The following is a 25,971-nucleotide window of genomic DNA, read 5'->3' on the forward strand; positions in this document are numbered from 1 at the left end:
TTCTCAAAAAATCGACAGATGCATTGAAACAAATTGTACTAACTTTAATTTTAAAAGAGCTGATTAGCTCATTTAAATATTTTTTCTTGTTAGGCTGTGATGTAACACAGACTAATGCACTTTTACAACACTCTGCATTGGGTAGCACCATAGAAGTGATTAGAGGTGTTAGTAGTACTACATTGGCCCCTAAATGAAGCATAGAATATGATGGCAGATAAGGATCATAAGGGCTCTCTAAACTGTGACAAAAAAAGCAATGACTCTTAGATGTTGATAATATTGGCTGGTGCTTCAGTGGAAGAGGGAGGTTCTCATCCCTTCCAAGAAGGCTGGAACACTTCTAAGGGTGGCAAAATGATACTGCCCCCCCCCAAATTGGAATCAAGCAGCAGTAACATAAATAGGAAATGAGCGGAGGACTTGGCCCTGTTCACTTCCTGCTTCTCAGGCTGCTGCTGAAAGAGAGGTACATGGGAGGAAGAGAGGGATCATACTGGCAAAACAGCTGTAGATCTTAGCTGATCTCTAGCTTTCATTCCTTTGTAGTTAAGGATCCTATGTTTATTCCAGGCCGCCTTGAATTCTCTTACTATTTCTATCTCCACCATTTCTAGTGAAAGGCTGTTCTATACATCCACAGCCCCCTCTGTAAAGAAATATATTGTATTTTTGGCCCATTGATCTTTTTCGGCTTAACCAGAACCAGCCTCTAGCGGGTTATGGCGCCCCTTAGCTTTCATTCGCAACTAGCCAGAGTATGTTTCTTCGTTTCTATAACCTTTCCTAACCTCCTTGTAGTATTTGTTTTGGGCCAAAAGCAGCACACCACAATTCCCACTAGAACTCAAAATGTGCACCTTAGTTCCAGCCATTAGGTGTCACCATTGAGCAATGTCTGGGACTCCCTTTCCTCCAGGGCCTGTGAATATTAACGTGTGCAGCATTGCCAGCCCTGGCTGGCCTGAGGAGTGAAAGCCAAGCCCCTGAAGTGGAACTGCACCTTCTGTGCGGCAGTGTAAGGCATTGCCTCTGGGCTAGACCAACACTAATACTTCTGAGTCTATCCCCTTTGAGTCTCATGTTATGACCACCTGTGTTAGAATTTCATTTCTTGGCTTCCGAGATCAAGCATATTCAGGGTAGCGTGGCCATAGGCAGAATTCCATTTCTTTAAAATAAGTTTGTTTCCATATTATTTATACTTTTGAAATATTTGGATATTGACTTGTTCCCCCAAAGGTGTAAATATTTGTAGAAAATGTAAGTGCCAGTCAAAATTGTTAGGTGCCAGAGTGGGGAGAGAAGTGACAATCTTATTTGTTTTTGGAGGGTGCGGGGGTGTTTAAACTCATTACGGCACTGCCCTCTTCTCCCAACCTGGGGCTTTTGATTCACTTTCTAGCTCTAGCTCAGGGCCACTACTGCTATTTTCTGCCCCAGATATCTAATGCTTCCTTGCTATAGAGGCCACTGCTCCTGCTGCAATTCTTCTCTTGAGCTTGGACCGCAGACTGTATTTTAACAGGTATACCTCCACTAGATAATCTGTGGCACATCATTAATGTACAAAGGTCTGCAACTTATAAATGTGTGCAAGCTACCACTTGTACAGTTGAAGCCTAGAAATCTTCCTTCAGGTCTGCTTTCATTGTTTACATGGACCATTTCAACTGCTAGCACACCAGCCCAACTATAATTGTTCTACAGCAAATAGGGAAGTGCTCTACAACTGGGCCACACAGTTTAATTTGTTTCTACTTTTGACGGCCAACTGTTTTCCCAGTTGACAAATAGGGCTGAATTAGCCATGACATGTGGGTGATGTTATCCAGTGGTGCCAAATGGACCTCCCTCTAGCTCAGTAAAGCTTTGAGCCTACTGACCATGTGTGGTACTTCCCGCATGTTCACTGCCTGGTGAGCCACTCAGTTTGTTTGTAATGCTGTGCGGAATTTTTTTTTTTTTTTTTTACACATTTTGCTGCACCAAGTGGTGTGCTAATCTTTGTCTGCCACTGCCTCAGCAGTCCCACAATGATTGTTACCTTTAAAAAAAAAAAAAAAAAAAAAATAATAATAATAATAATAAAAAAAAAGTTGGACATGCCATGACCCTAGAAACTCACTTTCTCCCAGGACAAGCAGGATGGTAGTACTCACATATGAGTGACATCAGATGGAGCCCTGTCACGGAACACTTCTGTCAAAGTTTCTAGAACTTTGACTGGCACACTGAGCATGCCCAGCAAGCCACTAACCTTGTAGCCACCAGGGGTCCCCCTTCAGTCTCTTTTTTTTTTTTTTTTTTTCCTCGCAGCAGATGCCACGCGGTTTAGGAGCTTTGTGAGAAATTTCTCACAACTTTCCTCACGGAAATATTTGAAGTTTAGCTTAAAAAATCCTTCAACAGGGTCCCCCATAGCGCTCTATTCCCTCCGACACTCGGTAAGTGTGTTTTCCCATACTTGCGGTATGTTCCCGGCGGCTTACCGCTTTGGTGCCTGACAGTCACTGACTGTACGCCCGCCTTTTTTCGACATGGCGACCGGGTTTAGAAAATGCTTAGTGTCCGAGAACCATGTCCATAACGGACCCTCATGAAACTTGCATTTTTGTGCTTAGACCCCCTCTTACAACATCCATCGATGCCCTAGTTGCACACAAATGACTCGCGTGAAGCTACAACAGGACCGGGCTTAAGGATACTCATAGCCCCATATTGGCTGCGCCAAATTTGGTTTCCCATACTTCTCAACCTTTCTGTCCAGGACCCCATTCGCCTGGGCACATCGCTCAACCTCACAACACAGAATCACCGCAAGTTACGCCACCCAAACCTCCAGACCCTGTCTCTGATGGCCTGGATGTTGGAAGGTTGAAACTACAACCACTCAACCTTTCAAGTGATGTTTCTCAAGTCCTTGTAGCTTCACGGAAGCTTTTCATGCGGAAATCCTACCGCTCTAAATGGAAGAGATTTACCTTGTGGTGTACACAGAAGGGCTTGGATCCCTTTTCTTGCCCCACATTGAGTCTATTAGATTATCTTTGGCACATCTCTGAATCTGGCCTCCAGATGTCATCTGTCAGAGTGCACCTTAGTGCCGTTTCTGCTTACCATCAAGGAATAGGGGATGCCCCGATTAACAGCTCAACCCCTGGTGAGTCGCTTCATGAGAGGCTTATTACAACTTAAGCCTCCTCTACGGCCACCAGTCATGGCATGGGACCTCAATGTTGTCCTTACATGGCTCGTGCACACTACTTTTGAGACCCTGCACTCCTGCAAACTCAGATACCTTACATGGAAAGTAATTTTCCTAGTAGCCATTACATCTGCTCGCAGGGTAAGTGAGTTACAGGCCCTTGTGACCTAGTCACCCTACACAACCAGGTGGTTCTTCGCACTCATCCTAAATTCCTTCCTAAGGTGGTAACTGATTCCCATTTAAATCAATCCATAGTCTTGCCCATTTTCTTTCCAAGGCCTCATGTTCACCCAGGTGAGTGAGCTTTTATATACCTTGAACTGTAAGTGTGCTCTTGCATTTTACTTAGACTGCACTACAGCCCACAGGAAGTCCACCAACTCTTTTTGTATCTTTTGATAAAAACAAACTTGGGGATGCTGTGGGCAAGCAAACACTATCAAACTAATTAGCAAACTGTATTGCATTCTGCTACCAGCAAGCAGGCCTTCCACTGCAGGGACAAGTGAAGGCACAATGGCAACCTCAGAAGCACACTCCCGTTCAGTACAGATTGCTGACATCTGCAGAGCTGCGACATGGAGCTCTCTCAACACCTTCGCAGCTCACTACTGCCTGGAGAAGGCTGGACGACAGGATTCAGTCTTTGGCCAGTCTGTCCTAAGAAATTTGTTCCCAGTGTAGGAACCCAACTCGTTCTACCTCAACCCGCTGTGAATTTCAGGCTGCCTCATCCTTGCCAACAGCACCCCAGTTGTGCCTGTTGCACATGTGTGCTGTTTGCTCACATTCATATGACTCAGCCTGTAGCTTGCTATTCATCCATATGTTAGGACTACCATCCTGCTTGTCCTGGGAGAAAGCAGAGTTGCTTACCTGTAACAGGTGTTCTCCCAGGACAGCAGGATGTTAATCTTCACGAAATCCGCCCGCCACCCCGTGGAGTTGTACCATTTTCTTTATTTTTCGCTCATACTTTTTGCTACAAACGAGACTGAAGGGGGGGGAGACCCCTGGTGGCTACAGAGTTAGTGGCATGCTGGGCATGCTCAGTGGGGCGGATTTTAAAAGCCCTGCTCGCGTAAATCCGCCCAGATTTACGCGAGCAGGGCCATGCGCGCTGGCGCGCCTATTTTCCATAGGCCCGCCAGCGCGCGCAGAGCCCCGGGACTCACGTAAGTCCCGGGGTTTTTCGAGGGGGCGTGTCGGGGGCGGGGCCGATCGGCGTGGCGTTTCGGGGGCAGGCGTGGTTTCGGGCCGGGGCGGTCCGGGGGCGTGGCCGCGCCCTCCTGAACCGCCCCCGGATCGCGTCTCCGCGCGCCAGCAGCCCGCTGGCGCACGTGGATTTACATCTTCCTCCGGGAGGCGTAAATCCAGGGATAAAGGTGGGGGGGGGGTTTAGATAGGGCCGGGGGGTGGGTTAGGGAGGGGAAGGTGAGGGGAGGGCGAAAGGGAGTTCCCTCCGAGGCCGCTCCGATTTCGGAGCGGCCTCTGAGGGAACGGAGACAGGCTGCGCGGCTCGGCGCGCGCCGGCTGCCCAAAATCGGCAGCCTTGCGCGCGCCGATCCAGGATTTTAGCAGATATGCGCGGCTACGCGCGTATCTACTAAAATCCAGCGTACTTTTGTTTGCGCCTGGTGCGCCAACAAAAGTACGCGCTCGCGCTGTTTTATAAAATCTACCCCAGTGTGCCAGTCAAAGTTCTAGAAACTTTGACAAAAGTGTTCCGTGACGGGGCTCCATCTGATGATGTCACCCATATGTGTGGACTAACATCCTACCGTCCTGGGAGAACATCTGTTACAGGTAAGCAACTCTATCAGGGGGTTCAAGACCTGCAGCTGCAGAATGTCCATCATGGGTGGACACATCTGCTGCTGCTCAGGCCCCTACAATGATACTGCAAATTGTTATGCCTGCAGGAGGATGTTCCTGTGGTCTCAAAAACAAATAGGGCTTTTCTAGCGTGTAGCCAGATGGACCTGGGACCAATAGGTTATGCTTCCTTCCCAGCAGATGGAGATGGAGTCAGATTTCAAAGCTGATGTCACCCTAGTAGATACACCCGTGCAGTGACCTCAACCCTTCAGTATTTCTCAGTCTCCAGGAGATGGTGGACGTACCTCTCCTTGTGGGGATTGCTGTACTTTTTGGAAGGAGAAATTCTACATTTAAATTGGAGAAAAAGAATTGAGCCCCGCTCTCCTGTGGTGATACCTAAAGATCCCTTCCCCAGTTGAGAATTCCTGAAGCGATGTCCAAGATCCTTCAGAGGTGTGCCTTGGTCCTGTAGCCGGTTCCCGGCGTGGGCTTTGCTTAAGCAGCAGAAAGGCAGTGGGTGCAGGAAGCCAAGCGTGACAGTGATGGACAAAGCCCTCTCTCCCCTGCAGCTGGGGACAGTCTCTGTACTCAGTAAGTGCTGAGCCCCAGGTAAGTTTAAAAAAAAAATTACCTCCTTATTCAGCATTTGGATGAGTTTTGGTAGACTTCCTCCGGTCCTCCTTCTCCTCAGGTTTCTTGAGAGATGAATTGAGTTATGCCTTCCATCAGCCTAAGTCTGGCTCTGTGTGGAGTGGCTCCGAGCAGCACCAAGCCTCAGTCGATATGGAGTGGTCAAAATAAATTGTGTCTGCACAGCACAGGATCTCGACCCAACTGCATTGACGCAGCCAGTGTCTGGACTATCTCCATCAGCACAGTCAATGCACTAAGTGCCATTGCCACTCCAGCCCAACCGGTGAAATCCATTCCATTGCACCATCTGAGCCAGTGTTCGGCACATTCAGCATGGTCAACGCAATCGGCAAAGACACAGAGATGCAGCCCACTTTGGAATTCGTAAGTCTAGCTCATCGGTATTTGAATTGAAAGACATGGGAGCTGCATCGCCCACTGGTGGTGCATCAACATCAGGAGGACATCGAGCACTAAGTTAGACAAAGGAGGCAAAGCAGTCTCTTTTCCCATCCAAAGAGATCAAAGGGTTCTGCATCTTCTATTCCAGTATCATGGAGCTCCAGTGAAGTGTATCCAGTGAAGATCAGAAACATTGGCATTGGTCTCTTATCAATCTGGATTGCTGGAAGCAGGGACATTCTGCTGGCAACCTTAAATCCCCCAGAGCATACCTGTGTGAGGAGAGCTGATCCTCCGTGCAGTTCTGGGAATCACATCAATCTCCAAGTGTCCAAGTGTCAACCACTGATATACCTGTGGTTTCCCAGAAAGATATGGCCTTCCCTTTTGCCTCCCAGGCAGTGTTGGCATCAGCAGTTTTTGAGGATCTGGATAGGAAAATCATGATGCCCTGGAACATAATATGCAGAGTATCTATGCCAACAGCATTGGTAACCCTGCAGACGGACATCCAACCAATACTGGAATCTTGAGTACCCGGTTAACAGCATCAATGCTGGTTCTCAGAGGGGTATAGACATTAGTTATTGGTACAGCGATGGTGATTTTCAGGGAATCATGGGAGGAAACATCCCCGATGTGAGGGAACTGAGTCTAGGGCCCAATTGACAAATGTTTGCCTCTGAGGCCTTTTCTGCTAGCTGGGCGAAATTCCAGTCCACGCCCCCAACCTAACAGTCGGGCTCTGAATATTCTTGGAAGTACTGCTGTAGATCAGAGGACGTCTCTGATCCAGAAAGGTCATCAGGTCTCCCAACCCCTTTCCTCCACAGGAAAGGAGTCTCCCGAGGACCTCTTATGCTGGCTTTATTCAGAGAATGGTGGATGCCATTCTATTTGTTGCAAAAAGAGAAGAGTGCAATTTGTGGATCCTGCTAAGGATGATATGGCAGTTCTTGTTTATGAGATCTTTCAAGAGTTATAGATGAGGATGTGGGAGAGCCTCCTCTCTGTGGCTTCAGTGAACAAGAGGGTGGAAGTGATATATCGTGACCAGAAGACTGCAGGATTTGAGAAGCAGCAGCTGCTGCCCAAATCGGTGGTGGTTGAATCCACTCTAAAACCCATTCCTTGGTGCCCATGGAGATTCTCATACACTGGACTCATTTGGAGGAAGATTTATAGAGATGCTCCCGTGCTGGCATAGTGTCCTATCAGCTTTTCATGAACAGTATATACAGGCCATTCTGAAGAACATAGAAGAGGAGGCAGTGCAGCTTACTAAGAAGTAGTATAACAATTTTGAAGCACTGATGGACAAGGGCAGACAGTATGGAAAATGCATGTTGTCAAGCTGGCATTAAGAACTCTTTGATAGATATTCGCATCTGCAGTCTCACCTGGCTACTGGCCTCAGACATTGATTGATTTCCAGGAAAGACTTGCTGATGTGCCTTGCAATAGAGAATCTCTTTGGAGATAAAGTCAAGGAAGTGTTTTTTGTTTTTTTTTTTGTTTTGGTTTTTTTTAAATCACTGTGGCAATTTGGACTCTCTCTACTGCCATTTTGGACCTACCTTCAGCTAGAAGGTACCTGAGTGGAGCACAGAGGAGGTATTTCTGTAACCTAAGGAGACCTTTTTTTTTCTCCACCCCTCCTCACTCATGTCAACAGCAGGGTCCTTGTGCTCATTTCAGGGCAGCAAAGGCCCCAAAGCCACAGCCAGCAACCCAGCCAAAAGCTAGGGCTGGGTTTTGAGTGGATCATAGAATATAGCCCAGATCCCAGTACTAGACAACCTTCCTATCAGAAGTAGACTAAAGCTTTGCAGAAGCTTAACTCAGACTAGCGTGGACATGTGGGTCCTCCGGATAATATGAAAAGGGTTTACTATGCTGCTTTAACTTTCTTCCAAATTACTCTCAAAATCCCACTTGATCAGTGTCTCAGTATCAGGAACTGCTACAGAGCTCTTCTGTCTTAAACGTTAATGCAGTCGAGCCCATTCCACCAGGAGAGAGACTGCAGGGATTTTACTTCCAAGTATTTCTGATCCCATAGAAATCATGGGGACTCTGTCCCATTCTAGACCTAAGGTTGTTGAACAAGCTTCTAAAAAGGGAAAAGTTTAAGATGGTTTCCCTGGGGCCCTTTGATGACCTTTCTTGTAAAAGAGGACTGGCTATGCTTTCTAGATCTAAAGGATGCTCGCACCGCCATAAAGATTTCCAGATCACAGAAAATATCATCTGATTAACAGAACACCATTTCCAATATTGCGTAGTATCATTCGGCCTCGCATTAGCACCACGTTTTCACAAAGTGTCTGGCAGCATGGTGGTGCATCTATGTAGGTTGGGGGATGCATGTGTTTCCCTACTTGGATGATTGGCTGGTCGAGCGATGCCACAGAATTAAAGAGAAAATCATCTTGGTGGTGTAGTTGCTACGGTTTGTCATCCACCTCGAGTCCCACTTGAGCCAGTCATCTCAACTGCAATTTATAAGGAGCACTGCTAGACATGGCTCTGACAAGAGACTTCCCTGCACAGGAGAGAATTCACACTGATATCCAAAGTGGAGAGGGTAAGGACGAGTTGTCGGGGATTAGAATGGGATATGTTGAGGATGGTGAGTCTCATGGCATCAACAGTCCATTACTCCCTTGGCATGTCTTCACTTGAGATGAGCCAAAAGGACTCTTGGATCACAGTGGAATCAAGCCACTCAAGATCTTTGGGACGGCATCCAAATTACCCAGACTCTGAAGGACTCTCTGACCTGGTGGCTGATCCATTGCAATTTGACCAAGGGTATATATCTTTCCAAATTTAAAAATGATTAGCCTGTACCATCCACACCTCTAGACAAGTAACAAAATACATATACACCAGTTCAATTCAAATTGTCCTAACAAAAGATGTGCTCAGCCTAGGATGGGGAGAGCCCATGTAGAGGAGCTCTGCACCCAGAGCCTTTGGTAAGCTCAAGAAAAGTTTCATCAAATACTCTTTCTAGAGTGAAGGATGATTTGGTATGCTGTGAAGGCTTTCAGAGATCAGTTGACCAACAAAATTATCCTTCAGATGGACTATCAGACGGTAGTGTACTGTGTAGTCTATTATGGAGGAATGGAATCGAACCTTCTGAGTCAGGAGGCTGTCCAGATATGGGATTGGGCCATCTCTCAGGGAATGGTTACCAGAGCCACATATTTGGTAGGTGAGGATAATGTCCTAGCAGACAGACTGACTCATATCCAGGATCTCCAGGAATGTTCCCTGGGCAGGAGAGTAGCAAACAAGATATTCCGTGAGTTAGGTGGATCTGTTTGTGTCCACTTTGGACAGAAAAGTCCTGCTCTTCTGCTTCAGAAAGTGGACTCATGGCAAACTAGTCTCGGGCACCTTTACTCTAAATTGGGACCAGGATCTATTGCGCACACATTCTTCAATTCTTCTCATCGCAAAGAGCATTTTTAAACTCTGAAGGGAATAGGAGACTGATTCTCATAGTACCCTTTTAGCTGAGACATTTGTTTTCCACTACTGCTGGAGATGTCCATCAGAAATAGTCAGCAAGGACAAGGGTTCTCAACCTAGTCTTCAGGCTACACTCAGCCAGACAGATTTTCAGGATATTCACAAGGAATATGCATATGAGATTTTTATGCACTGCCTCCACTCTATGCAAGTCTCTCTCATGCATATTCTTTATGAATATCCTGAAAAGTTGGAATGGCTGTGTATCCTGAGGTCTACCCCTGGGCCAAGGAATTTCCCCAAGTCTTATAATTAAAGATCAGGGGCTGTTGGGCCACCCCAATATTGTGTCCCTAGCCATCACAGTCTGAATGTTGAGAGGATAGCTCTACAATACCTGAACTCTTGAGGATATGTCTTGTATTCTTCTGGCTTCCAGGAAGGGACTCACAAGGAAATCCTATGGGTCGAAGTGAAGGTGGTTTGCCTTTTAGTGTGTTGGAAAGGAAAGAACCTAGATCCTTTCTCCTGTTTGACATTAAATGCTTGATTACTGTCTACATTTTCAGAGTGAGATCTTAAAGACTAGTTCAAGGTTCAGCATAATACAACTAGTGCTTACCACAGTCATGTAGAAGGTAGACTTATCTCTGCACAGCCTTTAATTATCCATTTCATGCGGGGCTTGCTTTACTTTCTATTTTTATTTAATTAGAAAATGCTTATTCCACCAGTTGCCATATAATCATTTATCCAAAGCGGACTACAGAATCACAGCCATCAAGTCTCTCACTGAGTTATGTAACGTCAACATTGTAATTACTCAGCTGATGAAAGCTCCCTTTCTAGCTATAGACTCTTGAGTGAAATAAATGAAGGTCTGATTTTTGATAGTGGTCACTTTGGCCTGCAGAGTTGGGTGAGCTTCAGGCCCTTGTGACTTATCCACCTTATACCAACTTCCTGCCTAAGGTAGTGTTAGACTTCCTCTTAATCAGACAATCGTCCTTCCAATATTGTTTCCCAGTCCACAAAGGTGAACAAGTGCTTCACAGTTTGGACTGCAAGAAAGCCTTGGCCTTCTGTCAGGAGCAGACTGAAGCTCTTCAATTCCACCCAGTTTGGTTTTTTTTTGTTTTTTTTTGTTTGTTTTTTTTTTTTTTACATTAACAAGCCTGAAATTGCCATTGGCAAACACACACTCAAACTGGCTAGCAGATTGCGTCTCCTTCTGTTTTACGCCAAGACAGCCCTGAATCTGGTGGACCGTGTCAAGGCTTACAATGTCAGTTATGGTAGAATCGGCAGCACATCTGAGATCAGTCTCCATTGTGGAGATCTGCAAGGCTGTGATGTTGAATTCTTGCCACATAGTCATATTGCACTATTGCTTGGACAGGAGCTCCCTAATGCAACAGTCCTGAGTGTCTATTTTTGGAGTAAAACCCATCTACCACAGGTCCTGTTATTTTGGTTCCAGGCCGCCCCTATAAAAATACAGAAAATACAAATGTGGCTTTCTGTCACAAACAATTTTTGCTTGTTGGTGGTATTTTTTTTTTCATCTTTTTTGTTTGTGGCAGTCTGTAGCTAGGGATCCCCTGTGTGAGGATTGCTCTTCTGCCTTTTTTTTTTTTTTTTTTTTCTGGGGAAAGCAGAGTTGCTTAACTGTAACAGGTGTTCTCTGAGGACAGCAAGAAGTCTGTGCTCACAAAACCTGCCCACTTCCCCTTGGAGATGTTTTCTCCGAGGTTAAGCTAAATTATAAACTGAAGGAGGGGCCTCCCATGTGACAGTATAGCATGTTCAAAGCTTTTCTAGAAACTGAAATCAAATTTCTGTGCTGGGGTTCATCTGATATCAGCCATGTATGAGGGCTGACATCTTGTCCTTGGAGAACACCTGTTACAGGTAAGCAACTCTGCTTTTCCTCAGAATAAACTTATTTACCTCTACCCTGTTTCTAATCCAAAAACGTTACATCCTACCCACAGGCTGCTCAATTGATATGAGCCTGTTAGGTGGGATGGTGTCAGAAGCTTTGCTGAAATCCATCCAGGCATCTAATGTAATTCTTTGGTCACCCAATCCAAGAAATTGATCGGCTTTCTTTGATATAATCTCCCTCTGGTAAATTCATGCTGCCTCAGGTCCTCAAAATGCTTCCCTATCTCGTCCTTTAGTAGAGTTGCCATTAATTTGCCATCTATTGAGGTCGCACTCTCTGGCCTGTAGTTTCCAGTACTTGATCTAGTCCCACTTTTATAAAGTCCTTTGTCCACTGCAAGGATGCCTGATAGTGCCTCACATGTAGAAAGGCGAAGCAATGCGAGCAGGGTATGCAGAACAGTTTGTAGTGATGAAAAGGAGTGAACCTCAAACTTGTCCTCTTTGTAACGGTCTGCAATATGATTTAACCCAAGGGTGTTTCCAGGTGAGAAACATGGCACTGCATTCCATGCATCCTACATTTTTCTGGGACCACACCCCAGTTTTCAAAGAAGGGCTGAATAGGATTTGCCGGTAGAGCTGCCACAAATTCTGAACTCCCTCAGCATCCTAGAATATGTTCCAGTTATATCATATATTCCTCAGTCTCTGATCAGTAGTTCTTCCCCCTGCTTGCTAAGACCAGTGGGATATTTTTCTGAAGTTCCATCAGTGGAACTTAAATTTTCACTTGCCCCTTTTTGAAAATCAATTGCCCAAGAAAAATTAAAATAGGAATTTCTCAAACTTTTTTTTTTTTTTTATGGCTAGAGTAACTTCACTTGTTTTGGGTCATCTGAGAAATTACAGACTGCCTTCCAGTTAGTTTTTTTTTTTAAGATTCCCTTTTGGAGTGTTTTCTTAACTGCGGCAAGCCGTCTTTGTTATTACATCATAGGAGTTTGACTGTCAAGAGAGTTGAATGGCTTTCGAACTGAAAAGGAGAAATTGGCATTTGCGTGATGGAGATGGGACCTGTAAATTTCAGGTGCTGAAGTGTAAACGGCAGGGGGGGTGGCGGTGCTGAGCACGATTTTATATGGAGACGCTGGTCTCTGAGAGGCTTTCCAGGCTTACTTTCTGATTCAAATAAGAGGCTTGGCCTTCTTTTGGTGGTTAGTCTTATGTAAATTAACAAAGTTTAATGTCAATGTTTTTTTGAATTGCATTGTTTAAAAGTATTCTAAATCCATTTTGGGAATTGAATTTTTTTTCATTTTTGGTGTTTGCTTTTAGTAACACATCTACGTAAACCTGTGCAAAGACTCTGCTACCGAAGGCATTCATATTTCACCCCTCACAGTGAAAGCAGTGTCCATACAGTTCTACCACCCCCGTATTCTAACACAGGGCTTCCCAGACTGTGGGTTGGGACCCCAGTGGGGGTAATAAGTGCCTCAAGCCGGAGCATAGGCATCAGCAGCATTAGTGTGGAAATCAGCGTTGGGGGGGGGGGCTTTGAGTCAGTATTGCTCACAGGCCCTGCAGTGATCCTGCCCTCCCATGAGTTTCTGTGCTAACAGGAAGCTCTGCATGAGAAGGATCGGGGGGGTGGGGCATTGCAGGGCCTGTGAGTTAGCACAGGCAATGGAAGCTCCACGCTGACTTTTTGTTACTAATACTGCTGCTGCTTGCAGATCACTGTTTGGGCTCAGTGTGTCTGGGCCGGTGGAGTGTGCCACTACTTCTTTCTCCTCATCCACCTTGGATCCCACTTGAGGAAAATGTTGCCCCTGTCACCAGTCTACCTGCTCTTGTTCACTACCTGTCATCAGTCTTTGTCCCGGGGCCCACAGGAAAATGTTGCTGTCCTTGGCCAGGGGGGGGATTTTTGGAGGGCGGGGCTGTCTGAGGGGAGGAATCTGATGCAGGAAGAGTTTGAGGGTTGGATCGGGTGGAAAGGGATTGGTTGTGGATGGTAAGAGGAGAGGGGAATGACAGATCATGTAGGGGATGCAAGAAAGGAACTGGGGGTGAGAGGGATCAGTTTGTGGGGGGGGGGGGTTTGTGAAAGAAGTGTTGGAAGGGAATACAATAAGCTGGGAATTGAGAGAGAGAATGGGAGATGAGTTAGAGCTTGGGGGGTGAGTGCAGCTGTGGAGATGTAAAATGGATTGGAGGGGGGTGAAAGAGAAGATGAGCTGGGGGGAGGTGAGAGTGGCTGGGAAATATGAGGTGGGTTAAGAGGATCAACTGGAAACAGTTGAGAGAGTAGATAAGTTGGAGCCTGGAGAAGGTGAGAATGGGAGTGAGTGAAGAACCATATCCTGCTAATTTGTTTTGGTTCTCTGGGGATCTTGTAAATTTAAGTGCTGAAATGGGGTCACGTTGGCTAAAGGTTTGGGAAGCCCTGCTCTGTACAATAACTGATCAGTTTAGACCTCTGATGTTATACAGAAAAATGGTATATGGAAAAGGTGGTTCCAGTCTTGCTCCTCCATAGCAGTGTTGTGTGAGGACTTGTTTGTGAAATACTCTGTCAGGATGATGTATTTGGGAATGAGTTAGCACTGTGTTTTTGCACAGTTTTTTCATATTTAATGCAGAATTTTGCGCACAGTTCTTGAGGATTATTAAAATGCAAACACTGCTTTTCATTGGATTCACCTCACACATTTTTCCTTGTTAGCTGAAGCCGAGTTAGTTGGGTACTGCAGGTATACCTGATAACTTCCTGGATAGTGCCATTATCTTTTATGAAAACATCTGATATGAATGGTAACCATGTGTGTGGTATTTTTCTCTTATTCTAGCAAAGTATTTTTTGCTAATTATTTATAGTATTTGATAAAACAGAAAGCACGGCTTTTATTATGCCAATCAAAGAAGTACAGCCTGTTTAATTTTCACTTTCGCCAGTACTAAGTGCCATGGCAATTTAAAGACGTGCTTTTCTGGGGTCTGTTTTTGAAGGAAAGAAAATAAAAAAAAAGTTGGTGGTATTGCAATTCCTTCTGAACAAAGGGGAAAAACTAAAACTGGATTTTTGTTTGGGATGTAGGCACTCTCCCACTTTGTCCTTAAATCAGACTGTCTACAATATATGTTTTGGAAAGATGAATATACCATGTAGAATTATTCTCCCTCTGGCAGTCTGTGTGTTTTGAAGTATATTTTCTAACCTGTGGCTGTCTTTAATTTTAAAAGCCTATGTGCTATAAGTAGATGAGTATTTCAGACATAAGGAACGGCACATGACTGTATTGGCTGAAAGAAAAGTATTCTACCTCAAGTTTTTTGATTATTTTTTTTTCCCCTCCCCTGTTTTTATTTTTATTGCTTTCTGGGATTCTTTTTGCTTATAATTCCCCCCCCCAAGGAACTTGCAGTATTGCAGATGGGCATCCCATCTTGTCTGCAGGATTCTGGGCACTGTGGAAGGGGCATTTCAGCTGCCATTTGCTTTGATGGGGCTGGGAGAAGGGGAGGGTCTGTAGGGGTTTGAGAGACGGCTAACAAAGTAACTTGGACCATGTGGTGCTGCTGTTCCAAAGAGGAAACATATATTTTGGCAGGGCTTGAGCAACAAAATTGGTGATCACAGCCCGGCTGCGTGGTGCCAAATGAAAAGGAGAGTTCTTTCTGTTTTTAGATCCGAGTTTGGACACTGGATCTGGACAGGACACATGTGGAGAAACCTCTTCAGAGAGTTACAGTTCCCCGTCTAGCCCACGGCATGATGGGAGGGAAAGCTTTGAAAGTGAAGAAGAAAAAGACAGAGGTTGGCTTTGTGGCGCGCGCGTGTATTGATAATCTGAGCGCGTGCGCACATCCATCTTCCTTGACCAGCGTCAGTGTTTAGGAGTTTGGGAAGAGATGTTGGTGAGCTTGCTCACCTGTTCCTTAACTATAATGTAGTAGTGGTAGAATTTTCCTAGGAAGATTTTTTTTTTTTTTTTTGGACAAAGATGGGGTTTGTTTGGGTTTTTTTTTTCTTTTCATATCTGGATTGTCCTTGAGTAGGATAGGATGTAAGAATTTATTTTCAGGTGGGTTTAGATAAAGGTAAAATCCTGTTAAAAGCAAAATGGAATATAGTTTAGAAAAAAAAAACAATTGACCACAGCTCTTTCAGACCAGTTGGGTTGAAATGTCATGTTTTATTCTCCCTCGACATAGACCCCCTGCTACTCATCCCTTCATATATGAGCTTAAAAGTTTGTATTCGGCTGCAAGGCTGGTTATTTAATGCATGCTATTCAGCACCTACAGTGTGCAAAAGGTTTGCCTTAATGATAAGAGCTTAAAAACTAATGGCCTTGGCATAGGTACTGTTTTTCATTGTTCCTGTTCCAAGTCCTGAGAGTGATGTACCAGTTCACCACTCAGAATCTGACCTCTAAAGTATCAGTTATGTGCACCTAGGTATTCTTATTCAAAATACAATTATTTTAGCACTTATGGCCATTAGCTGGCATGTGCAGATGTAAAATTATTTGGATTGATTGATGCACCTTTTTTTTTCTTTGTTTTTTTAATCCAAATGGTACCAGAGATCATTTAATATAATAAACATCTTGTGGGGGGAGGGGGGAGCAGGAGAGGGGTGTATCATCTGATGGCATATTTCTGATACCTCAGCTAGATGAAGGGGAGATAAGGAGAAATTTCATCACACAAAGTTGGGCCATCCAGGTCATGAGAGAAAATAACTTGGCCTGAGGTCAAGTAGGTAGTTGGTAGTAGAAAGAAGCAGTGCATTCAGGTCTCTGCCCTAATGTGGGTAAAACTCTTTTTTAACAAAAACAGTTGTACATTTAAAGCTTTTACATACATCCAAAATATAAAGGCACAGAGCCACCTCTATTACATAAATGTGGTCATAGTCAACTCTTAACGCCAAAGTGTTCCACATATTTGCATATGTTTCCTCAAAGGGGGGGGGGGGTCATGACTCTTTACCTACACATTCCAGTTAATACTTATTAATCAATGAAACTTCAGATACAGAAATACTATGCATGCGAGTGATAAATTCTGATTTTCCAGCACTTTTTTTTCTTTTTTTTTTTTTTTAAGTATTGATCATGGCCAGACAGATTCAGTTTGAGCAACTGTCCCAGCAGGTTCTCTTTAATTCTGATAATTCCTTTATCCTCATTTCCTCCCATTAAATTGGGGGAATGGTAATCCTTCCCTGGATTCACTTAGGAGTTACTGAAAAATACTGGTGGCTGAAGCATTCTCTCCCCCTCATCTGCAGTAATTCCCATCTCATCCTAGAAGCAGAAACTGAGCTTGTAAATCTTAGGCAGGTCCTCCTGCCTGGCGGCACGCAGTACTGCCATGAAGCCAATGGGCCTGTCCCAAAGCATTTCCTACTTGATGTAAATATTTTGTCTTGGAGCTTATATTAGAGCAGTATTCATTGCTTTGATTTTGTTTTTGCTCAAATTGGTAAATTGTGTGAATAGTGGATATCCTTTTAATTTTCATATCTGGGTGTATTGCCAGTTTGATTCTGTCTCAGAAACTGGAATACTTGGGTGTCTCTCTAAGCATTTCTCTGCCCTTAGCAAGGAAAGTGGAAGAAACTAAACTGCTTTTATTAAGTCATCGCCATAATTAATGCCAAAGGATACACGCAGCTACATTATCTGGCTTCCACTGTTTTCCCCTTGCTAGTACGTGCAGAGGAAATACACATTTTAGCCTCCCTTTGTTTATCACACTATCTGCCAATGACTGGAAAACAAGGTATGCAAAAACACTATGGGGTAGATTTTAAAAAATTGCGCGATCTCGTACTTTTGTTCGCGCACCAGGCGTGAAAAAAAGTACGCTGGATGTTATAAGATACGCGCATATCTTATAAAATCCGGGGTCGGCGCGCGCAAGGGGGTGCACATTTGTGCAACCTGCACGCGCCGAGCCCAATGCGCACTGCCTGTTCCCTCCGAGGCCGCTCCGATTTCGGAGCGGCCTCTAAGGGAACTTTCCTTCACCCTTCCCCTACCTAACCCACCCCCCCTTATCTTTGGCAGATTTACGCCTGCTAAAAGCAGACGTAAATCTGCGTGTGCCGGCGGGCTGCTGGCGCGCAGTCACCCGACCCGGGGGCTGGTCTGGAGGCCTGCCCCAGGCCCGCCCCCGAAACGTCACGTCGTTTTGGGAACGCCCCGACATGCCCCCTCCCCGCCCCTTTGACAAAGCCCCGGGACTTACGCGCATCCCGGGGCTCTGTGCGCGCCGGCGGCCTATGCAAAATAGGTGCGCTGGCGCGCGAGGGCCCTGCGCGTGTAAATCCACCCGGATTTACGCGCGCAGGGCATTTAAAATCCGCCCCTCTGCTTTTAAAGTAGCAAGAAGATAGTGTGAATACTTACATGATCAATGGAGGGTCGCCTTGTGAAGCCAGAATATTGTGAAATGATATTGATTTTCACTTACAGGTAATCATGGAGCCCTAAAGCACCTTCATTTATTGCCCCCCTCCCCATCCTATTACCCTTCTAGAGAGTCCAAAGGTGCAGTTCATTTACATTTATTAAAATTTGTGAATCGCCTAATACAAAAGGCCTAGGCGATGACCAACATATAACATACATAATCATAAAATTGAAATAACACAGAGTCTTAAAATAACTTAAAATAAACTAAAACATGGAAGAAAAACATTTTAAAAACCTTCCAATCAATAACAAATGAATAGTTTAAAAAAAAAACTTATACATAATATAAAACAGTCAAAAGCAGATGGAATAAAAAAAGCAGTAAAAATAATTTTTTTTTTTTAACTTAAAAATAAACAAACTTTAAAAGGAAGGTTTTAATTTCTTTTCTAAAACTCTTAAGTGAGTCACTTTGAGTTCAATTTCAAAGAGTTGATCCAGCAACTGAAAAAGCACTCTCACGGGGTGGTATGTAGTCGTGCATTACGTGGAGAGAGAATCTCCAGAAGCCCTGTCTGAGATGAACGCAAAGCTCTGGTTGGCTGAAACTACCATGACTGTGGTTATTGCTTCCCATTTAATGCGCTCTCCCGCTTCTGACTCCTCCCTTCCCTTGACACGGACCAGCCGTCTACATGATATCCCTCTGGTTTAAGGGACAAGAGCAGCAGTTCCCTTCAGAAACTGGTGCATCTTTGGGCAGGACAATAGGTGTTAGAAGCTATCAAAGGCCGTCATGGCCACCACAGTGCCACTGGCCTTGGCAAGCCATCCTGTACAAGTCAGGACCAAGAGTGGAATATCCCCTATGTAACAAGGGGGGGGAGTTTATTTTGCCTGTGCCTATTTTATGGTGTTTTTTTTCCCAGTTTGAGTGCACCAGCCTTCGGTCTGTATATTTATATTTAATGATAAATGGAATTAACACCCAAGGCTAGGTCTACTTAAGAGCTTTCTCCCATTTTTGTGCCTTTGAGGAACATGACACTTTGTTTCTAGAATCTTATTAGTGTTTCAGGGATGTCTGACAACTCTGAATTGCGTTGCTTAAAAGCCATTTTCACTGTAAAGATACAAGGCAGGTGAGACAAGACTGATAAAGTTAAATGTAATTCTAAAATACATTTTTACGGATCAACATAATTTAATGTTTTGGCCCGGTAGGTTCCTCCTTTTTCCGTTTTCTATCAGCTTGATCAGAACCAGCAATGACACCCTGGTGCCATGAGCCTTCGTTTCTAATTACCTGGGCACTTCCCTCATTTTAATAGAACAGTCCTCCCACTGTTCCTAATGAGTTCATAGCAGTGATGGTCCTGGGGTCGGGAGCCATATACAGGTGCTCTTTACAGAACCTTGTATAATGGGCTTTTCAGCCACCAGATCTCACCCTTACCGATGACCATGACCCTCTCCTCCTCCCACCCCAGAAGCTGTCAATGCTGCCTCCACAGCATCCCCAGTCCCAGTTGATCTGGGGTGCAGAAGGGTTCAGTCTGGGAATCGAATCAGGGACCTTGAAAAAATGGCAGTAGTGCACACTGCCAGTAGGCCAGTCCCATGGACCTGCATTTTACCTATCTCAGCCTCTGTGGTAGGAGATACACTTTTGTGGCTAACAATGAGGGATGCAAAAACAGATTTTGGGGGAGTGTTTCATCTTGAAAGGTAGCCAAGTCTAGCCAACATCTGTCAGTATATACATTAGTGCAAACATCTCCATGCCTCAGTTTTGCTGTTGAAAGATCACTTTAAGGTTTGAGAAAGAGATTCACTTTTCAGGCCCATGCAATAACTGAGCCTCTCCATGGAGTCTGCTCGCAAAGACACTAGTTCGTGCCTTGTAATGAACTTTAGTGATTATGGGCACGTGTCCGCTGGGAGCTGAGCTAAGACTGCTCTCTTCACATTAGCATACAAAATTGCATTCAGATAGTAATGACTTTCAGTCACTACCACCTGAGCTGACTTGAACTGGAGACCTTTAGATGAAAATTTCTGCATTACCCCCATAATCTCATGAGCCATCTGATCCTCCTGAGAACTAAAATGGAAAGCATTTGATCTTAGATTATTTGTTGCTTGATGTTAGTGCATAGAAATGCACCTTCCCTTTCCAAGAAGAAAACCAAATTTTGAGCAGTGCATAGTCCCTCCATTACTCTGCATACTTTGTTGTAGGTTTGTTTGTGCATTCCTACAGAGAACACAACTTAATTTTATGCAGTGATCTGCTTATAGGGGTTAGCAGTAATTAGGAGTATTGCCTTTTGTGTGTTGGGGTAGGATTGGGGGTGGTGGTGGTGGTGGTGGCGGCATTGTAGAGTAGTTTTGTTCCTGCAACACATTCTGTTATAATGTGTTTGTGTATATATGCATATAAATATATATATATATTTTTTTTTTTGTATGAAGGGAAAGAGCTTTTTGTGGCATCCCTTAGGCAAAGCATTGAAGAGGGTTTGTCCTAAAGTTTAGCTTAGCTGTGAGTTATCAGTGTTAAGATTCCACAGAGAGACATCTGCTTTCCTGCAAACACATGTATTCCTGAATTGCATGTACACTCGGGTAAATCAATACAAGAACTTTTTAAATGGACCTCGAGGAAGGGGTTACAAGAGTTACAAACTGTTTACTTTTAAAATTATTTACCCTTGGGTAGGAGTGTTGTGATGAAGTGTGTGGTGAGCTGAACATTTCAGAAATGTTAGAAAACAGGATTCTTCATTGCTGGTGATTATCCAGTCCGGTGGCGGTGGAGCAGGGCGAAATATGCCAAAAAATCTGATTTTCATGATAAAACTACGGCAGTATGTTTCATAAATAAAAATAAAAACAGTCTGCGGATCTTTTTCTGTAGTATTCTCCTGGATATCTTAAAACCCCGGGCCATTGGAGAGGGGAAAAGGGAGTACACCAGAGACTGGAATTGAGAAGTAATTTATGAAATGGTAGGAGTACCAGGAGGAGAATTATTCACCTCTTTTTTTTTTTTTTAAGCTAAAACTAGCCAAGGGTATACAGTAACTTATTTAGGGATGCAGTATGCTGCTATGCTTTTTGTAAAATGACAACTTTCCTGTCCCAGAAAGATGCGGAATTGCATCAGATACTGCTGATGGTAAAGCAGAGTATGAGAGAGGGATTAATGGGCATTTGTGACTCTACCATTTGTTCATATTTGGGGGGGGGGGGGAGTAATTTTCAAAGGCACTCATACAGGTAAATAGGCTTTTTGAAAATTACCCTGGGGTTGTACATATGTAGGTACGTATGGAAATGATTTTCCATGTACTTGTATTCAAAAGAGGCAGAGTTGAGGGCAGGGAAACCATTTATGCACATGCTTTTGCATTTTTCAAAAGTAGATATATATGACGGACATTTACGCCAGCTCCCAAGCAAATTTAAATGTGTGCGCATGTATCATACCAGGGCCACACGGGTACCTGCTAATTTTCAAAGCAGACTTATGCATGCAACTCCGCCCTTGAAATTTAAGGGCTGAAATGAATTACACATGGACTTTGGCCTTATGCGAGTTGTTATAAAACTTGAGCTCATAGTGTGCCAGTTTAGGGGTCAGCACCAGCCTGGGTACTTTTTTAATATTTTCATTAGCTACTATTTTCTTCATCTTCCATACTTTTAACCTATAAGCACAGCAAATATGCAGCACACTGTTGTGAATGTTTAGTTTTGTGCACTACTTTATCAAAAAAAAAAGAAACAAAACAAATGGTCACTGCTACTGAAATTTATGTTTAAGTGATGTATATGTTTTTGTTTTTGGGCTGGGGTTTTTAAGGGGGCTGGCGATTTATGTAGCATAAAGTGTGTTTATCTGCTGTTGCTTACATGTTATATTTTCATCGGTTTACTTTCTCTTCAACAGATACAGACAGCAATTCTGAGGAATTTGGGAAGCCAAGTATGCCTGTCTTTACAGGTTACGGTACTAGTGATCCATCACTTGCCAAGCCACCTGCTAGAATTTCTACAATAGTCAACGAAGATGGAGATGTTCTAGACAATCCTTTAAGTCCTCAGAAGTATCAGCACATTCCTTTCATGCATGCCTTACATTGTGTCGTGCATAATGGCGTGCAGAAACCCGAAGCTATGATACCTCCACCCATACCTACCGATAAAACCATGGGCATGCTCGTTGCTGGTCCCATTGCAGTTTCCCCTGCGAAAGAACCTGTTCCTTCTGAGCCAGAGAAACGCCTTGATGTGTTGACTTCTCCTGTACCTGCCCCGTCCCCTTTCCTTCCTCATGCTGTTCAGGCTAGCAACCCTGCTTTGCACCTGTCAATTCACAGACTGAAAGTGCCATCACCGCAGGGAGCTGCAGAAGGTTGCACAGCCAGTGGTTCACAGCATGCAGCGGGAAACACGAGCCTCGGATCGCCCAGCACTGCCTTTATTCCAGTCCACAGCCCAGGTAGTTTCCCAGTGTCCCCAATGCCTGCCACGGATCCGGTTGCAAAACCCACATCGCAAGTAGTAGGACTTGGTCAAATGGTGCCTCACGCTGAGGGAATTGCAGGAGTAATCCCTCCGCCTACAAATTTAAAACTAGTTCTTCCAGCAGCACCACCGCCGCCACCAGCTACCTTCACTTTACCAGGGGCTTCTGCATCAACCCCTAGCGCTCAACAGCCAGCCGCCGTGGGCATTGGGCCAGTCCAGTCGACTGTTCCTCCAGCAGTTCCTACTCATACAACAGGCCCCGCCCCCAGCCCAAGCCCTGCTCTAACCCACAGCACTGCGCAGAGTGACAGCACACACTATATAAACGCGGTTGGAAATACTAGCACTAATGGGACAATCTTACCTCCCCAGACAATGGGGTCCGGGGCTTGTGGCTCTTGTGGCCGTAGGTGCAGTTGTGTGACCAATGGAAGCCTTCAGATTAATAGCTATTTTTATCCTAACCCAATACACGGACAAGTCTACAGAGTTTCACCTTTCTTTACTTTGCCATCGCTTTGCAATGGTAGCTACCTCAATCAAGCACATCAAAGTAACGGGACACAGCTTCCCTTTTTTCTGCATCAGGCCCCGTATGGCAATGGGCTGATGCATGAACCACTTGGGAGCCAAACCAACTACAGTATGCAGCAGATGACCGGGTATGGAAGGTTCTATCCAATGTATCCAGCACCTAATGTAGTTGCCAACACGAATGGATCTGGGCCCAAGAAGAATGGGAACATTTCATGCTACAACTGTGGCATAACTGGACACTATGCGCAAGACTGTAAGCAGCCATCCATGGAGGCCAGTCAGCAAGGTAATCATGACAGCTCCCAAAGGACTTGTTTTTGAGGGCATTTGTCTCTTTGTCTTGTATACTTGGTGAATTCTGTCTTCACAGTATGATCTGTCTATTGTGTATGCAAGTGTGTTTGTATGTATGTGTGCGTGTGTGTATGTTGTGCATTACCACTCAACTGTAAAATGCAAAGAAACCAATTTTATCCCAGGTGAAAGAACATAAGATCTAGTGGCACCCAACTTGAGGGGTTCAGTTAGGTGAGAGCTAAAAAGCGAGGGGGACCAGAATGCAAAACCGAACTGTTTAAATTCGTATTAGCCAGTTTTCATCTGATTAGGCATTTATATTGCTGGAACCTGAGTGCCATCATATTAATTATCATTTTGTCACATGGTCCAATAATGCAACCCCGCCCCCCCCAAAAAAACAACCCAAAAACCAGGTTCTACATGAACCTCTAAAGAGTTGGAGTGGTGTCAGTTTTGTAAACTCGTTGATCGGTCCCTGGTAAGAATAGCTTGTGTGTGGTGTAGTTTGAAATGAAGTACTAAGAGAGGAAATCTTTCACCCCCTCCATTCCACTACAGACCTTATCTACTGTTCATGGTGTAGCCTGGTTCTAAAGAGTTCAGGGTGAGACAGTGCCTTTCTTGAAAGCTTAGGAAGGGCAAAGGGTTTTTTGGGGAGTTTTTTGTTTTTTTTTGGGGGGGGGTGGTATTTTCTAGTAATAGTTTATAATCCAATGAAATATAAGCACTGATTTGGCAGTTCTCTTTCCTGTTTTAGGCACTTACAGACTGAGGTATGCACCTCACCCTGCCCCTTCCCATGATACCCTGGACTCTGCTGACTGAAACAAGTAAATACACATTGTCTACGTAACACTGAAGCACAGGAATGCGGGCTTTCCCTTTTGTCTTGCATTTAGGACTTCCCAGGGGCTTTGGTGTCTCTTCTCTCCTTTGGTGGAGTTAATTCACTTTCCTCACCTCTGTTACAAATGCCACCCACGGTGAAGATGATGTTGGGTTTCCTGCCCTCATAGCTGGACAAGAGGGACTTGTGTAGCCCTTTGTCATTCAAACTAAAAAAAAAAAAGAAAAAAAAAAAAAGAAAAGTTTCGAAAGACACTCTTATACTGAAGACTGGATACGTATGCAATGTGTACTGCAGTGTCTTATTTTTTTTTTTTTGTTTAAAAAAAAAATGTTAATGCCACTTGACTTCTGACAGCACTGACAGAACAAAACACCCCATTGAAGGAAGAAGTCTGGCCCTGTTTCCCCCCCGCCCCCCCCCCCTCCCCAAGTACCCCTCAGCCCTTTCAACCTGTTGCTGTTCCTCTTATCTCCCTCAAACCCTTCGTTTAAGTGTCATGAGACAGAGTGTGGAAACCGTTGGATTTTTCCAAAGTTTTTTTATTTTATGTAATAACCCACAGAGTGGGGAGGGAAGGGCAAGACTTAAGATACTTTGGCTTCTCATAACAAAGACGACACCAAATTCGGAAACGTTGAGTGCCTGTAACATAAGTTGTGTGTCAAAGGTCAATAAAATATTTGTAAAGCAGAAAGACATTAAATCTTTATGGACATTTTTAACCAGATTAATAAAATAAAAATTTTGGAGGGAGATATTTAAAAACAAAAAAAAAAAAATCCTGTCAGTTACAGGCACTTGTAGATTTTAGCCACAAGCAAACAAAATAAATAAGGTGAACAAACTCATCTGAATGTTGTATTCTGTATGTCTGCATTTCTAATGGACCATGTTGATACCTTATTTGGGGGCTTTATTTTTTCAAAGTCAACTTAAGTGTCATAACTAAAAAAAAAATAAATAAAAACAAAAAAAAAACAATAAAAGCAAAAGTTACAATACTTGATTTTCATTTATTAAGCTCTGTATGTATTTAGAATGTATACATTTATGTTAAGCTGATTACACACAGTTGTGGTTTCCTGCAAGTCAGTTGGGTTATTCATATAACTCCTCTGCCAAGTTGCTAACTTATTGTTTCATAAACATTTACCACTATCCATGATTCCTAATGTGAAAGACTGAATATCTGAGCGTTAAAGGGAAAAAAGTGGTATTAACCAGGGCAGTGTCATGTCACAATATTTAATGCTGCTGTTGTATTTAAAAAAATATATTTTTTAAATATTCAATGTATGCACTAATTTTTGCTTCCAGTTAATTTTGATTTCTTAAAAGTGCACTGAGATTGTCTGTCTGTCTGGAAGCTGAGTGTTTCCAATACTTGCTGCATTCAGCAGCAGTGAACAACTTTGTCACTGTAGGTCTATACTATTTTTTTTTTCATTTGCATTATACGGTTCAAAACAGAAGCAGTGTCTGGATTAACTGAAGAAGAAAAAATAATTAAAAAAAAAAAATACAGATATGCAGAAAATAGGAATTTTGTCTTGTCTGCAGCCGCTTCATAAACAGCTAAAGAAAAGAGAAACTTGAAAAAAAAATCTTCATAGGTAACGTTTATATTTATAGCACCAAGTCTAAGTTTTTTGAAACTTTTTCAGGGGTGGGGAGGGGTTGAAGAATAGGTAAAGTAGATAAAACAAAGCTTTAATTTAAACAAACAAAAATAATTTTAGTAGTGAAATGGAAATTATTTTGATTAAAAATATTTTGTTCTGGGTATTTTTGGACCACATAGAATGAATTATTAAACAGCAGTTGAGTTGTCTAAGTAAGGATAGTGGTTATAACTACCACACTTGTTTTACTTACCT

General features: G+C 43.8%; 1 protein-coding gene across 2 annotated transcripts in view; it reads left to right on the plus strand.

Annotated features, from left to right (window-relative positions):
* The window catches only part of ZCCHC2 (zinc finger CCHC-type containing 2), a 127,660-nt gene extending 102,722 nt beyond the window's left edge, over positions 1–24,938 (plus strand). Inside the window, exons 12-14 of one of the 2 annotated variants that reach the window (XM_029590297.1) lie at positions 15,132–15,260; positions 21,827–23,230; positions 24,002–24,938. In XM_029590297.1, coding sequence (XP_029446157.1) covers positions 15,132–15,260; positions 21,827–23,230; positions 24,002–24,069 — 1,601 coding nt within the window. In that variant the 3' untranslated portion in view covers positions 24,070–24,938. The remainder of the gene's footprint in view (positions 1–15,131; positions 15,261–21,826; positions 23,231–24,001) is intronic. The other variant, XM_029590298.1, reaches the window with a different exon arrangement.
* The last annotated feature ends 1,033 nt before the right edge of the window (positions 24,939–25,971 follow it).

Source organism: Rhinatrema bivittatum, chromosome 2 (assembly GCF_901001135.1).
Source record: "Rhinatrema bivittatum chromosome 2, aRhiBiv1.1, whole genome shotgun sequence".
NCBI classification, from domain to species: Eukaryota; Metazoa; Chordata; class Amphibia; order Gymnophiona; family Rhinatrematidae; genus Rhinatrema; species Rhinatrema bivittatum.